This window comes from Micropterus dolomieu, linkage group LG01 (assembly GCF_021292245.1).
Source record: "Micropterus dolomieu isolate WLL.071019.BEF.003 ecotype Adirondacks linkage group LG01, ASM2129224v1, whole genome shotgun sequence".
In the NCBI taxonomy this organism is placed as follows: domain Eukaryota; kingdom Metazoa; phylum Chordata; class Actinopteri; order Centrarchiformes; family Centrarchidae; genus Micropterus; species Micropterus dolomieu.
Genome location: NC_060150.1, coordinates 12,246,626 through 12,261,266, shown reverse-complemented (window position 1 = coordinate 12,261,266; position 14,641 = coordinate 12,246,626). Strand labels below are relative to the sequence as shown.

General features: G+C 39.7%; 2 protein-coding genes across 3 annotated transcripts in view; both read left to right on the top strand.

The window, feature by feature from the left end:
* Positions 1-4,445, top strand: part of LOC123975991 (T-cell surface antigen CD2-like) — a 14,155-nt gene extending 9,710 nt beyond the window's left edge. For both annotated transcript variants that reach the window (XM_046057773.1, XM_046057766.1), the window contains exons 8-9: positions 1,826-2,061; positions 2,182-4,445. In XM_046057773.1, the coding sequence (XP_045913729.1) occupies positions 1,826-2,061; positions 2,182-2,274 (329 nt within the window). In that variant the 3' untranslated portion in view covers positions 2,275-4,445. The remainder of the gene's footprint in view (positions 1-1,825; positions 2,062-2,181) is intronic.
* Positions 4,446-9,580: 5,135 nt separating this feature from the next.
* Positions 9,581-14,641, top strand: part of ptgfrnb (prostaglandin F2 receptor inhibitor b) — a 67,168-nt gene continuing 62,107 nt past the window's right edge. Inside the window, exon 1 of the mRNA XM_046057757.1 lies at positions 9,581-9,946. Within this exon, the coding sequence (XP_045913713.1) occupies positions 9,895-9,946 (52 nt within the window). The 5' untranslated portion in view covers positions 9,581-9,894. The remainder of the gene's footprint in view (positions 9,947-14,641) is intronic.

Here is a 14,641-nt window from a genome sequence, read left to right as displayed (position 1 = left end):
AGTTTGAGTTTCAACTTGAACTGTCAAATCATCATCCATTTTAGCAACTGAACAAGCTTTAGTGTCATACAACCATTGATTTGTACCCATGAAAAACTCATTGAAACTCAACATTTTAGCTTGGTACCATATTTCATGTTTGTTTGCCTCCTCAGCAGGCAATAAACCCAATAAAGATGTATGTACCTGCTGTATTTCATCACACAACTTATTGAACGTGTCAAATTCATTTTCAACCTCACTTATATGCTCTTTATCGCTCATCAATTTAGTAATAGAATTTTTCACGTTCAACAGTTTACTAAATTTAGACTTTCTTTCCTTTTCTAAAGTACATATTTTTTCCAACAAAGCTTCGGGTGTTAATTTAACCACACGTTTTTCAGTTACAGATTGTACCCCTTGGCTCACACAAAGTTCAGTCTCAGGGCCAAGCTGGCCTTTTTCCTTTTCGGCCATAATGACCACACAAAACGAATTGTCTTATTAATCCATAATCCCGCAAAAATAGTTTGTGTTGCGCAACACCTCGTCTAAACATTCAAAGTTATTGTAGACGGTTACAAGTTGTTACCAAGAAGTTGGTTTTACGTGAATGTGTGCACACAATTTTACCATGGCCATTCATAATATCAGCGCTGATCACCACGTACCCCAATGGAGCGTTGGCCGGCTTGATGAATGGTATCCCGACGTGATGATGCTGATATTCCGGAGACCCTTTAACTCGCCCCGGTACAGCTCCTTTCAACAATCGGCAACTCCAAACATTTGCCCACCTCACATCTCGGATTTTCCAAACGAACACCGTTAAATCCACAATATAACAGGTCCGCGTCCTCACGATGAACGATTATCCAAATTGAAGCAGTTTTTGACCTTAAGTGTACTGACTAAATCCTAACATAGTCTAGTAACTGGTTGCTAATACAGCGGATTAAGTTTAGACGTGTGCCCGTGCAGCGTCTTAAATATCATACGGGGACTTCGGTAATGTTACTATTAACTAGCAAGTTTATTTTCCTCCATGTCTCATACAGTGGCATTATCTTTGCTTTCTGCCTGCTCACTGACAACTGACAGCTTAACAAACTATTGAATTTCAGATTTAATCACAAAGCTGAGTTTTGATTAATGAGGTTGAAATGGAAAGTGTTTCAAGTCAAACTTTTGGTAGAGATAATCATGCTGGAAACTATACTATCTAAATATAAACACATTTTAAAAAAGGACTACTAAGAACAAACAGTTTATTAGAATAAAGTCTCTAAAAAAGTCAATAAAATTGAGAGGAGTGCCCGTGTATTACCTCTGCACTCCAGGTTAACAGAAGTAAGACGAAAATAACCATCCACACCTGACTGAGAGAAGCTAGATAGTCTGAGATCTAAAAGGTTGGTGGTCTGAGACTTTAAAGATTACAAACATGTGGTTAATAATCATATGAGCTCCAGCATGACCACAACATCCCCCTGAAAGCCCAATGTGTGCTAAACACAATGTAGATCAAATTCTTGGTTTAGCTGACCTCAACCTTCAAAGCCGTGTTCTAAGATAAAGCATTTGTAGTGGTATAGCAATAAATCGTTATTTATAATATGTATAAATATAAAGACGCCCTGCGATGGACTGGCGACCTGTACAGGGTGTACCCCGCCTTTCGTCCAATGTAAGCTGGGATTGGCTCCAGTCCCCCACGACCCTGTACGCAGAATAAGCGGTTGACGATGGATGGATGGTTGGATGGATGGATGGATAAATATAAAGACATACGATAAATCACTCTGTCTGGTCTGTCATCTGTGCTTTTTTTCATACTTAACAGACGAGGGGGAGCTTCGTTTGGCATGGACCAATGAGCAACAGCAACAACATCAATACGCTGCTGATCAACAACATCAACAACATCATCATCATCACCACCATCCTCACCACCACCAGCAGCAGCCGGCCGGCCACACTGGTCCTCGCCAACATCGCTCCAAGCAGCACCGCGACCAGCAGCGTCCCAGAGCCCCCGACCATGGTCACCCTCTGCCCAGCCCCAGGAGAGCTGCGCAGGTAGGAGATGATGAAAACCATGTGTTGTTAATCTGTAGCATTTAGTAAATAACTCTTTAGCATCATGGTGCAGGTTATCAGTGTGGCATCTGATCGGACACCCTATTGTTCACTTCCCAGCAGGCACCCAAACCGGTCGACAACGTTGATGATGAGCAGCCTCCTCCTCTGCCTCAGCCCAGGAAGAAAGCCCCCAAAACGCCAAGAGTGTAACACCCTGTGAGGAGTTTAGTTTCTGGGTTCACCTGCTCTTCTTCTAATCATCATTTTTAATCCTGTTTTGAATCTCTCCTCCCTTCTTCTCATCTTTTGAAGATGAATTCAACTCCGCCAGGAAAAGCACATTAAAAACACTTCTCTCCTCTTTGGCCTCTCCTTGGCATTAAGTATCATGATTTCATCAGGATGTGGTGAAAATCAATTTAAACAAACTAACAGTTTTATCAAGTAAAAACTAAACAAAAAGATGCTTATTAAACTCAAACTATTAATCTTATTAAGCTTTCGTTTTATTATGACATGATGAGCAAACCTGGACTGCCCTACTTTGTAAAATATGTAAGTGATTCATTATAATCTTGAAATCACTTTAACTATTAAATTGTTAAATTACTTTATTATATATTTCAAATATTATTATTGTGAAGCATCACTTCCAGAGACAACAAAACATGCTATTGCTGTTTCCTTTCCATATAAACAAACATAATGTCAAATACACAGGAAGAGCACACTTTAAAGATTAAAAACTAAAAAACATACAACAACAACAACAATAAGTGTACTTGTATAACATCACCTGCAAAATGTTCTTACTTACATAAAGACAAATACAAGACCTCTAACCCATAATCTGCCTCACACTCTCGCATTACATTCGATGGATATGACGCCTGCCTTTGGTGTGAGAGACCCGGGTTCAATCCCCCACTGTGACCCATCCACCATTGTGTCCCTGAGCAAGACACTTAACCCTTCGTTGCTCCAGAGGCGTGTGACCTCTGACATGTATAGCAATTGTAAGTCGCTTTGGATAAAAGCGTCAACTAAATGTAATGTAATATAAATGACAAGCTCATTCCCACGCTAGGTATTGGGACATACTAAATCTTTTTCTGGCATACAAAATAGTATGGTTGTATAGGATTTCGAACACACAACTGGTAATCACACCGTGAGTTAAAGGTAAAGGTAGCTTTGAATTAACCCCTAAATCCAGGGAGTACATTTAGTTGTATGAACTTTGTATGAACAAGAAAACTTGTGTCATGCCTGATATTGTGCCCGTTTTCCAATGACAAAGTCCAAGGCCACTATTCTGCAAGAAGTCTATCTTAGCCTGACGCGTGTACACTTATGTGTGTCGTATACACACTCCAGCAGTACCCAATGTACATAAAAATCCACAAGAGTCAAGAAAAGGTTTGAGAGTACCTTTTAATCCAGAGTTTACTTAAGGCCCGGTCCATTACTAGCGCAGTGTAGTCCACCATATTTATTCAACCCTCTTTTGCAACACGGTCAAAAACCCGTTACGATCCATGGCTCTTGCAGATTGTTCATATCCTCTCCCTTGTTACTTGTTTTTCATTCTTTCATGACTAGATTTTCAGTTGTGGAAAAAGTGACAGTAGCACAAATAAATTATTACATTGAACACAAGTGATTACCATTCTCATGGTGGTACTCTGAATACGGCAGTTAGCTTAGCTTATCATAAAGACTGAAAACTGGGGGAAACCGTTAGTTTGGCTCTGTCTGAAGGTAACAGTCCAACTGCCAGCGCCTCTAAAGCTCACTAATTAACTCATTATATCTTGTTTGTAGAATTTGTAGACAGACTAAAATGTGAAATCCACATGTGGTGGTTTTACAGCAGGTCTATGGTCAGGACAAGGTTCATATGTCACCCAGAGGTTTCAAAGCAACCAGCAGTCTTTGGAGGTGCTGGTACTTGAATTTGGGTAGTTGTTTCCCTTCTTTCCTTCCCTTCTCAAATTGTTACTTTAAACAATAATTTGTTTGGCATTTAATTTCACAAAAACCAATTATATTTTACAGTTTTTTTGCTATCTGCAAGGAAGTTTGCACAGCACAGTTGTGGAAAATGGTATATTCCATTATGTATTTCAAGGTTGCATTTACATTGTCCCAGACGGTTTGGTGCACTGCTTCAGTTTCATTTAGATTTAATTTTATTTCCAGACAGGCTGCAAAAAAAGAATGTTATATGAAATGTTTTTATTGTAAGAATCACTTACAGGGCAGCTTTTTAGTGTAAGTTTTACAACAATACAAACTATGCAGTTCTTTGTAATATCTTTTTTGAATTTGTGTTGTGAAGTGATGAATAAAAGAAATGTTTACGACTGTGATAAATCAAACAGAGACAGGTCACATTTTCTATTCCTGACAAACTGTGTTTCATTTCTGCTTTATTTTAAGGCACTTGCTCATCTCACAACCCTGCGAGATGAGCAAGTGCCTTATATCATCTTCACCTCTGCAACTCGTTGTTTTTCAGGCTGAATGCACAGGCAGACAGCGTTGGTATGTGTCTGTGTGTAGGTGGGTTGGTAGATGTGTGTGTGAGTGTATATCAGTTGCATATCCTGTGTCTTTTCTTGCTCAAATGTGTTTGTGGTTTCGAGCTCTACATGCTGAGTGCATGATCATTATCTGGTGTGTGTGTGTGTGTGTGTGAGAGAGAGAGAGAGAGAGAGAGAGAGAGAGAGAGAGAGAGAGAGAGAGAGAGGTTTTCCTGTATGCTTGCAGCTTTATATCAACAGAAAATTACCAAATTTACCATCAAAGACATTTTTGCAGCTATTCTGAAGTGATCTTTTATTTCATGAATTTGAATGCATTTTAATTTTCTTCACTACTTCTCTGCCTCATAATGTTCTACTGCTGTTACACCACACCCACGCAGTCCTGCTGTTTATTGATTGTCACACCTTTCATTCCCTCTTAATATATTATGCTCTTGTCATAGTTTCCAGTGTAATGTGTGAACAGTTGTTTTAAACATTGATCCAAAAGTTGAGCGTTTATTGCACATCGATGACTCTAAAATTTATTTACTTCTCAAATTGTTTTGTTTAAACATTTTGTAGAAGCCTAAAACTTATCATTATTTCCCAAGACAACAGGAGTTATTGGAACGGCTCTGAAAATCAGTGTGTTTTGGAAGGACTTAAATGTCCCTACAGAACATTCACTAATTATACAATAATACTACAGCATAAAAATGTTGCAGTACATCAAGTGTGGACCACATCGGGAAATTTTCATGTAAATGAAAGGATGATTCTCACAACACTTACCTCCTTTTGCCAGTAGGTAGCACAGTGACTGTAACTCTAGAGTTAAGAGTCTAAGTCCCTCCCCTTCCATGGGAATTTACTTCAGAAAAAATGTGTATGTCAATGGAGACATAGCAAACTTTTTTTAAATGTGGGAGTCTTACCAAAATGTTAAAAGTGGGGCAGATTGGACAACTTCCTGTTTAATAATGAATAATGAGTCATCATGGCGATGCAAAAGAGCCATAATTTATCATCTCATGACTTTTATCTTGCGACCTATTTAGGCGGTCCGAACCCCTTGATTGGGAACCACAGACCTATGGGATTCATTGATAACACATCAGCCAGGAACAAACCAGCCTAAAACTGTATTCATTGTTAATATATGCGAGCACCATCTAGCACCTTGCCACACATTGCATAAAATTATCACCTTGACGGGGAATACTGATGTACGAGCACTATATTTTCTATACATATCAGTCTCTATTGTCAGGGATTTTTTCTGTTTATTCTACTTCTATGTCTAATTATTGTACTTTGCTACTTACTTTATTATTAATGTCACTAATCCTGCTGTTCTGCCAATACTCTGTCATTCTTTCCTACAGCTGTAACTACAGGTAGATGTTAGCGTTCAGTTCCTCAGTAGACATATTGATTCCTTATTGGCATTGATTTATTGGTAACACAGCGTGCACCTTTTTATTTAATACTGTTTCATTTTGCAGTGGAATAAATTTAAGTTAGAAACATCCATCAAAAGGCATCCAGAACAAACTAAAAGAAAACGTCACATTTTCAGCTTTTTACTTGTATTGACTTATTATCTCCACTAGATGGTGCTGTAGCTTCATGTCCACAGAGCCGGTCAGCTGAAGTTTGGGATCAGTTGTAACAGTAGTCAAACTAAAGCGTTACCTTTTTAGTGAATCACCAACCCCCTAATCCTCCTTTCAAAACTCACTGGCTTTAATAAAAAGAAAAAAATACATGCCAATGCCAATCTCTAAATGTGATCAGATCAATATATTAGAAGTGAGTTGTAATTGTTTTAAAGTTCTAGGTGATATAAGTCATGATGGTGATGACACAGACCACAGAGAAAACACATATAACAAGTCCAAGAAAATTATCCTCACCCTGCTTTAAGATTACTGTCCAGATTTAAGGTTTTATTCATTAATAGCACTGTCCTAAATCTGTGATGTCCAAGCTCCAGAAGATGGTGCTACATGTCCATGTTTTCTACAATAGGTCAGCATGGTCATGTTAAGGTGAATTGTCGCACCACAACAAACTGAGGTTGATAGTGATAGTGAATTTAGATCTGTAATTGTCCCAAGAGTTTAATCTAAGTTTATTCTATTTTTCCTCTCACTGAAATCACCATCCAGTGAACCCAAATGCATAAAGAGAAGACAAATTAATTCAGCGTGCAGGCACAAGGTGTACGATCAATAGAAATATTTTCATTGATGTTCAGTGATATAAGTTTATTGCATGAATGCATTTTTTTCAAATTGGTTTCTTCTTCAATCCTGATTTTTTTGTTGTTGTTGTTGAATGATCATTTAAAATTCCTTTTGAAAAAGAATGAAAATGCACCAAACAGTGCAGAACGGTCACATCTCACCCAAGCTTTTAAAAATTAAATCATTAAAGTGAGGGGGAGAAGTTGTCAGATTTCACTTTAAATCAATGAATTCTGAACAACTTTATAAATCCCTTTACCTCCAACCATACAACATGACCAAACTAGCCTCTTTCACAAGGTTGATGCATTGCTGCTATAACAAGAACAGATCTGCCTGTATAGATAAAAAGATTGAATCCATGTTAAAGCTTACTACTACTGCAAGTACAAACATTCAAACTGAGGTTTTAAAACTTTTTGATGCTGGTATGATGTTTTATTTTTATAGTTTTCTGACTCTGTACATTACCACATTATTCTTTGCCTGCAGCTTTTAGCTTTTTTGATACTGCTTTCTTACAGTAAACAAGTCTGAAATGGTAAAGAGATTTCAAGTCTGGTTTATCATCTGAAATGCATCATGGTTGGTTTGAAATAAAAGACTGTTAGTCCATTAAGATCCAGTGCCTTGACCTGGTTAATGACTGATGGAGGAGTAGGCAGTAAGATAAGACTGTGTCCGGTGTGTGTCTGTGTGCGTCTGTTTGAACAGATGTTGTGTGAGGAACAGAAGCCACCGTGTTGAGACTACATACAGTAGTATGTGTCACACGTTGGTTTGATTCCTCTGTGCCCCACACGCATTTTAAAAATAGGATCCTCACATAATGTATCCCACCAGCTGACCCACCATGATGTAACCTTTGACCCGGAGGTTATAAACCCAAACATCTCACCTCCTCCTCCCCTCTCTGTCTGAGCGGTGAACTTTGCCCTGCCGTGGTTGGTCTGTGTAAATACACAGCGTGGGCCCGGTCACAGGACTGGAACTGGCAACAGGCATGTGTCAACCTTGTTAAAGAAAGCGGCATGCAGGGGAAATGAACATTTTTGGAGATATGGATGTTGGAATATTGTTTCAAACCATTTAAAACAGCTACGTTTTTAAAAGGCAATTCATTCTAATATGTAGTTCCCACAGGAATTTATTTCAGTGTTACTGGGTCACTTGTATGATCATATTGTTTGTATAATTACAAAAACATCTATAGCGTTGTTAGAATGTGTAAACTGTGTATTTTAGTCCCCACCTCTGTCATCTCTTCTTCTCTGGTGCCTGCTATTATTTCCATCTCCTCCCTTTCTACTCTTGGTAGAGGTGGATTTCATTTCTAGCATTTAACTTTAAAATTCATGCTATTGTTTCTGATGGTTTGTTATATATATTGTATTTGTTGGCACTGATGATGCATACGCAGTCATGTAATTTACTTAATTTGTGTGGGACAGTTGTTTTTACAGTGAGGTTCTGCTTTATTACATTTCACTTTGAGACAGTCCTGGTGTCACAGTGTCTTCATTACTAACCCACACAATGCAGCTGCCAGTTACATGAAGTGGTCATGCATCGTCAGTAGTTAAAAACTGAAAACCAGAATTTGAGTTTGCAGCTTTTACAATAACCACTTGCATCTATCCAACGGACAGGCTTCTTCCTCTTTGATTAAAAAAAAAGTAGCTTACTGGAAACTGTAAACTGAACTTTTGTTTGTTCACAAGGAAACTCCACAGGGCACCAAAACAGGCTTTTCTTCCTGTGGTCCCTAAACACACCACATTAACACTCCACCTCACCATGCTCTAAACTTAAAATATCCAGTATCAAAATTTAGCAACATCTATGTAGGCATACATTATGAAATATGGAGGAAGCTGTGTTTATGAAAGTGACCCTGCTGGAAAAACCAGCATAGACCAGCATAACGCCTATGCTGGACATAAAGATTTTGGGAAATACTCGTATTCACTTTCTTGCTGAGAGTTAAATAAGAAGACTGAAGCCACTCTAGTGTCTGCTTGTTAAATTAATGTAACAGGAGCCAGCAGTCAGTTAGCTAAGCATTATGCTTGTTAAATTAATGTAACAGGAGCCAGCAGTCAGTTAGCTAAGCATTAAGACTAGAAACAGGGGCAAACAGTTAACCTGGCTCGGTACAAAGGTTAACAGTACCAGACCGTCTAAAGCTCACAAAGGAACACGTTATATTTCGTATGTTTGGGCCATGCAAAAAGGGTAAAATCTACAATTTGGGAAGTTGTGTGACTATTTCATAGAGGGGACCAGTTTCCAGGCAGACAGTGGAGACTTTAGGAAGATCTAGTTAGTCTTTATGCTAAGCTAAGCTAACTGGCTGGCTCCAGTTACATATTTACCATACAGACATGTGAGGTTAAGTGTATTTTCCCAAAAAATGTTGTACCATTTGGCACATTGGAGGTCATGATTGATTTTCTTTTTCAAATTCCAAGATTCAAATTCATAACAGCGTTCAGATAAACCACTAAGAGATTTATAGACAAGCAGGAGTAATTAAATCTGTATGAGCGAGGAATCAATCACATCAGAGGAGCTCCACACTTACTGGACAATATCTGACATGTAACGAAGACTAATCTCTGCACCATAAACTTTGTGACAGACTGATTTGGGGTTATTTCTCTCTCTACCTGGGACCTCCCTGCTTTCCTGCACTCCTCCTCCAGAACCGTCACCTAACTTCCGGCCACTCTCTCTCTCTCTCTCTCTCTCTCAGCCTCTCTATCAATCTCGCCCTCATTCAATGCACACATTAGAGAGGTTCAGTGTCAGTGTGTGTAAACGCTCCCGTCGGCATTTGGACTGCGTTTTACTGGATTAGCCACCTCGGCGTGCATCCGTTTTGCTTTGCGGCTCCGCCCGGTGTCCGGTGCGGACTGACTGCTCAGATCTGATAGTTTTATTGGATTGACCGACAGCGGCGGGGGAGGACTGGCGTTACCCCCCAACACACAGGACAAAGAAAACGGGGGGAAATTAAGGACAAAAGATAAGAGTGGTTGAAGACAGGAATGAAAATGGATACCTGCCTCCTCACGCTCGTGTTTGGTGTTTTAATGCTCGGTAAGAAACGTTTCTTTGCTTGACTACAAGCAGCTAATTAACTGCCATACGTGTCGACATTCTCCAGCGAGTAACCAATGTTGAACTGCCTTTAGAAATACGTCAATTAAATGTTCACTTGCTTGTCGGCGCACGTAAGTTACATGGGTTGTAAAATATCCAACATTTTCCATATCTTTCACACCTATTAGCCAGTTCGGCTTATAGCCAATCCATCATACAACACTTAATTTCAATTTATTTAAAACCCTTTTTAAACTGGCTTACACTGCTGCTGCCATGCGCTGTATATTCTGATGGAAGAAGTTCAGGAGTTCAACAAGCAAACATACTCAAAAAGTTCAAATGTAAGTGAAACATAAGCGTTGCTTTATGTGTTGGATTATGCCGAATTGAAGAGTGAATACAGGGTTTTTAAAATAATTTAATAACATATGTTGTCAGAGATGTCTGCATGTGACGACAAGCAAAATTCCCATACGCCATAATATTAAACTGAATTTGGCATGATTCACCCTGGGAGGGTGAATTGCACCTATCGGTAAGGTTAAATTAACTGTGGTGAAGCTGCTGTACAATTGCGTTTAGCTAATGTAGTGAATTGAAGTCATAAAACCCTCCTTTGTGTTATTTAACTTAAATGGAAATAGTCTGTGTGAGTGACAGTTCTGTCATGGGGAGGAGAAAATACTATTTTAAGGGAGAAAGAGAACATACAGTAGTCAAAGTCTGATTTATCAGTCAGCCTCATTGTCAAGAAAGCTGAACTTCCATTAAGACCAACTGGCCAACATGAGGTGACCAGCTTTGACAAGGTCCCATGAGTACTCTTGGAAGTCCAACTGGTCTGGTCATCACAATTAGCCTTGTATTTATACCAGAGTCAAACCCTGCTGATTAATTATCAGGCTGGTTTTCACCACAGGGACAATCCAGGACTTGTTCATTGGCCTACCTCGGGGCCAAACCAGGCTAAACAGGGTTTACCAATGCAGTTGCCATATGTTTGTGAGCATAACGGTGAACGTCATAAGAGCTGTCATGTGAGTGTGTCTGTGTATGTGAGATGGCTTAAATTATTGCTGTGTAAGATGATCAAATGTCGCCAGCTCTCCTGTGGTGTGTTTTCCTGTAGGTGTGTGAGTGTATCCTGACCATGATCCTGACGCTGCAGATGTTAAAGTGGTCCACAGTGTCTCAATGACGTCCCTTAACTAACGTGGGGTCTGTCATGCTTCAGCTAAACTCAACGCTAATAACACAGACCGTGTTACACTCTTGACAGCATGCAATAACTCTGAAGATGTTGCTAACCTGCTCTGGGACCTAGTCCTTAAATAGATAGGTCAGGATTTTTGAAGTGGGGCTGTGTGAGGTACTTATCCATGGTCAGTGCATTACCTGCAGTAGATGGCAGTCAGCACATCCCCAGTTTGGAGAAGCAGAGAGTTGTACAGGTACCAAAGCTAAGCAATGTCCTGTTGTGGACACGGTCAGCAGCAACATGTGTTTCAGCCACTTAAAAGTAGGCCCAAAGGGAAATCTGTGTACCCTATTATTTGAACATTTTCAGCGCTTTACCTTGCCATCAGACAGCCATTTCCTTTGGTACAACATTTTTCCTATACCTTCAGTATTTCTATGCATAAACACAACTTGCGCTCAGTATAAAGGAAAAGAGCATCTGCAAAATTCAAGGTTAAGCGCTGAAAATATTCCAAATATAGCGTATACTTGGACTGATACAAATTTGTTGTAGTTTTTTTGGTGGGCCTTTAGGGGGCTAAAATAGTTTTTGCTGTTGACTCTGTCCACAGCAGGACATTGTTTAGCTTCCGTACTTGTACAACTCTGCTTATTCAAAATGGGGACGCCATCTACTGCAGGTAATACACTGAAGTACCTCATGCAGTCTCTCTTAAAAATCCAGAACTATCACTTTTGCAGTGTCTTGGGTTGCCAACATATCGTGGCCACAATGGCATGAAATTTGCTTTGCACATTCAAATTCCCAAGAGGATGAAGAGCCGCTTGGTCAGACCTTGACTTCCCCTTCAATGTGACCACCAGACTTTCAGTTTCATTTCTTGTAACAGCATTTGCATTTTAGTCTGACAATCGCGGCTGCCCTAATGTTTTTAGAGTAGTGTCGCACAGACGTGTCTGACATGTTTTTATGATTATATCTTAGCTTGTAAAATCTGTTTAATTTGACCATGTTGGAAGTAAGTGTTCTTACCCCTTTGATTGTTGTGTTTTATGTAGATCCAAAAAATCAAATCAGTTACCAGAAATAGCTGCTTGATGCAGGCAATGAGTTGATTTATTGTTGGTGAAAGGCTGAAAGGGCTCAACCATGAAACTGATTAACTGTAACACTGAAGAATTCATAGCACAAAACTTGTACTTTTCAGACTTTCAGTGTTCAAATGAGCGTATGTCTAGATCCATACCTAAACTGACTTATTGTGGTAATTCCCATCAAATCAAACTGACCTTGTTCCATCTATCAGTAAAGAAATGGCTTCGCACAGATCCGCTCTTGTTTTAAATAGTAAAATCCCGTAAAATCTTAACATGTAATTTTTACACATTGGTTTTGTTCAGATTAAAAAACAAGCTATTACATGTTAATCTGTGAGCTTTAGAGGCACTGGCAGGCAAATTTTGTTACCTTTGGACAGAGCCAGGCTTGCTGCTTCCCTTTTGTTTCTTATCTTTATGCTATGCTAAGCTAACAGTCTCCTGGCTGTAGCTTCACATTTACCGCACAGACATGAGTTGTGTCAATCTTATCAGGAAAAGTAATTTGATCTTTAATCATCTTGTGACCCCTGAGTTTTATCTTGTGGTTACCCAACATCAGAGAAATTAGATTTCCAACCTGAGAAGTAGAGAGAAAACTGACTTGCGGTCTAGTTTTAACCAGTCCAAATCCACTTAACCTGACTCTGGACTGGTGCCTGGAGGGAGTCGGGGTAGTGAACCAATCCCTCTTCACCTCCGGTCGTCTCACGTCCCGTCTCTGCCTCGAGCTGGCACATGCCCGCCCAGGCCGTGGTGGCATAAAAATGTCACACTGTCCAACTTTTGATCAGATTCTTGCTTTGATTATTAAACTTTCTGGGTCTCTTCAGGCTCCGCTGGCTGTGCAGTATTCGTTCCAGGAGAGACAGACACAGTTAGGCTGGAAATTGAGTTTGAAAACCGTAAATCTCGGCACCTGGCCCAGCAGCTTTGAGTCTCTTATTTTAGTGATGAATGGCCCTATCACTCCTCACCAACATGCCGGTATATACTGTATATTATGGTCATTTTGTGACATGGCACAGCAGAAATCTTATTGCGCCTTTTAATGCGCAGGACAGTACTGTGTGTAAAGTGTAGAGAGGACGTAAAGGTTTTCCTTAAGCAGTTGGAATTAATCACATATAGTGACCATTTAATTTAATTTTTGAATTAAACCTTTTTCAACTTGATGTCTCAGTGGTACAGAAAAACCTGCAGACATGTCTGGGATGCTGAACCTCAGACACTCTTCATGCTGGATTTTCTCGAGTTGGGTGAATCAGTTTGTCATATTAACTTGAGGAATGGCAACAACCCCCATGGTGCAGTTTGAAGTTTTATACTTGTGTGACATCGTATAGCTCCCAAGTGTTAAATGAGTCATTGTTTTTCACTGTAGCTGTCAGAAGTGTGAGGAATCCATCGGCCTCTGGTTTATCTGATACAAAGATAAAGTAAACCCTAGACCACATGTCCTCCTGACAGAAAACCCTAAACAGAAGCAGAAACATGCAGTAGGTTTGAAGTGCTGCTTATTTCATTGCTACTTACTAAAGCAGAAAAAAGCTCCCGCTCAGCAAGCTCACTCGCATAACACCAGGCCAACTGCCAAAAAGTATTGATGGACCATCCAAGCTCAGGACTTGTTTATGAAGCACTTTTTAAAAAAACAAAACAAAGCTGATGCAGATTTTGGTAAAATAAGACTATGGAAGAAGACATTTGTTTTTTTTACAAAAACACTTCTAAAATGTTTTAGTTTCTAGTGATGTATTAACTTTAAATTTTGGGGAGAAAAGAGCGCGCCAGTATCAGACTGGTACTCTGTATCGGTAGATACCCAGTGTTAGATGTTGTGTCAGGAGAGAAAAGATTAGATCAGTGCATCCCGAATACAGAGCTACAACAACAAAACTTATGATGTAGTAAATGATAGAAAAATGTCTTCAACACAAGCACCTGTACCAGAGCTTTACCTACATCAAATTGCATAACACTGGCAGAATTAAGAATGTGAACATTTGATGCCAGATTTTACTACTTGACACTTTTACTTGTACAGGTGGTAAAGATTTCTGTTACAAAAAGTACATAAAGTCAATACCTGAACACAACCTTGAGCGTATTATTATCCTCAAAGTGAATAATGTAGTGAGCAACCTGCCAAGAAACCGACTGTGTTCAACTGTAGTTTAGTAACGCAAACAATTCCAGCAGCATGTAGCATCTCCATTATACCTTTTAGCTTATCTGAGTGCAGACATCAGGGTAGGAGTTGGGAGTGTGGAGGCCTGCAGCCAGATTTCACCAGCATGGAAGCAACGGGTTACTGCGCCAACTAACTCTGCTGAGCTCAGTCAGTCTGCTCTGTCACTACACGCTTCACTCAGCTGGAATGTCAGAGTT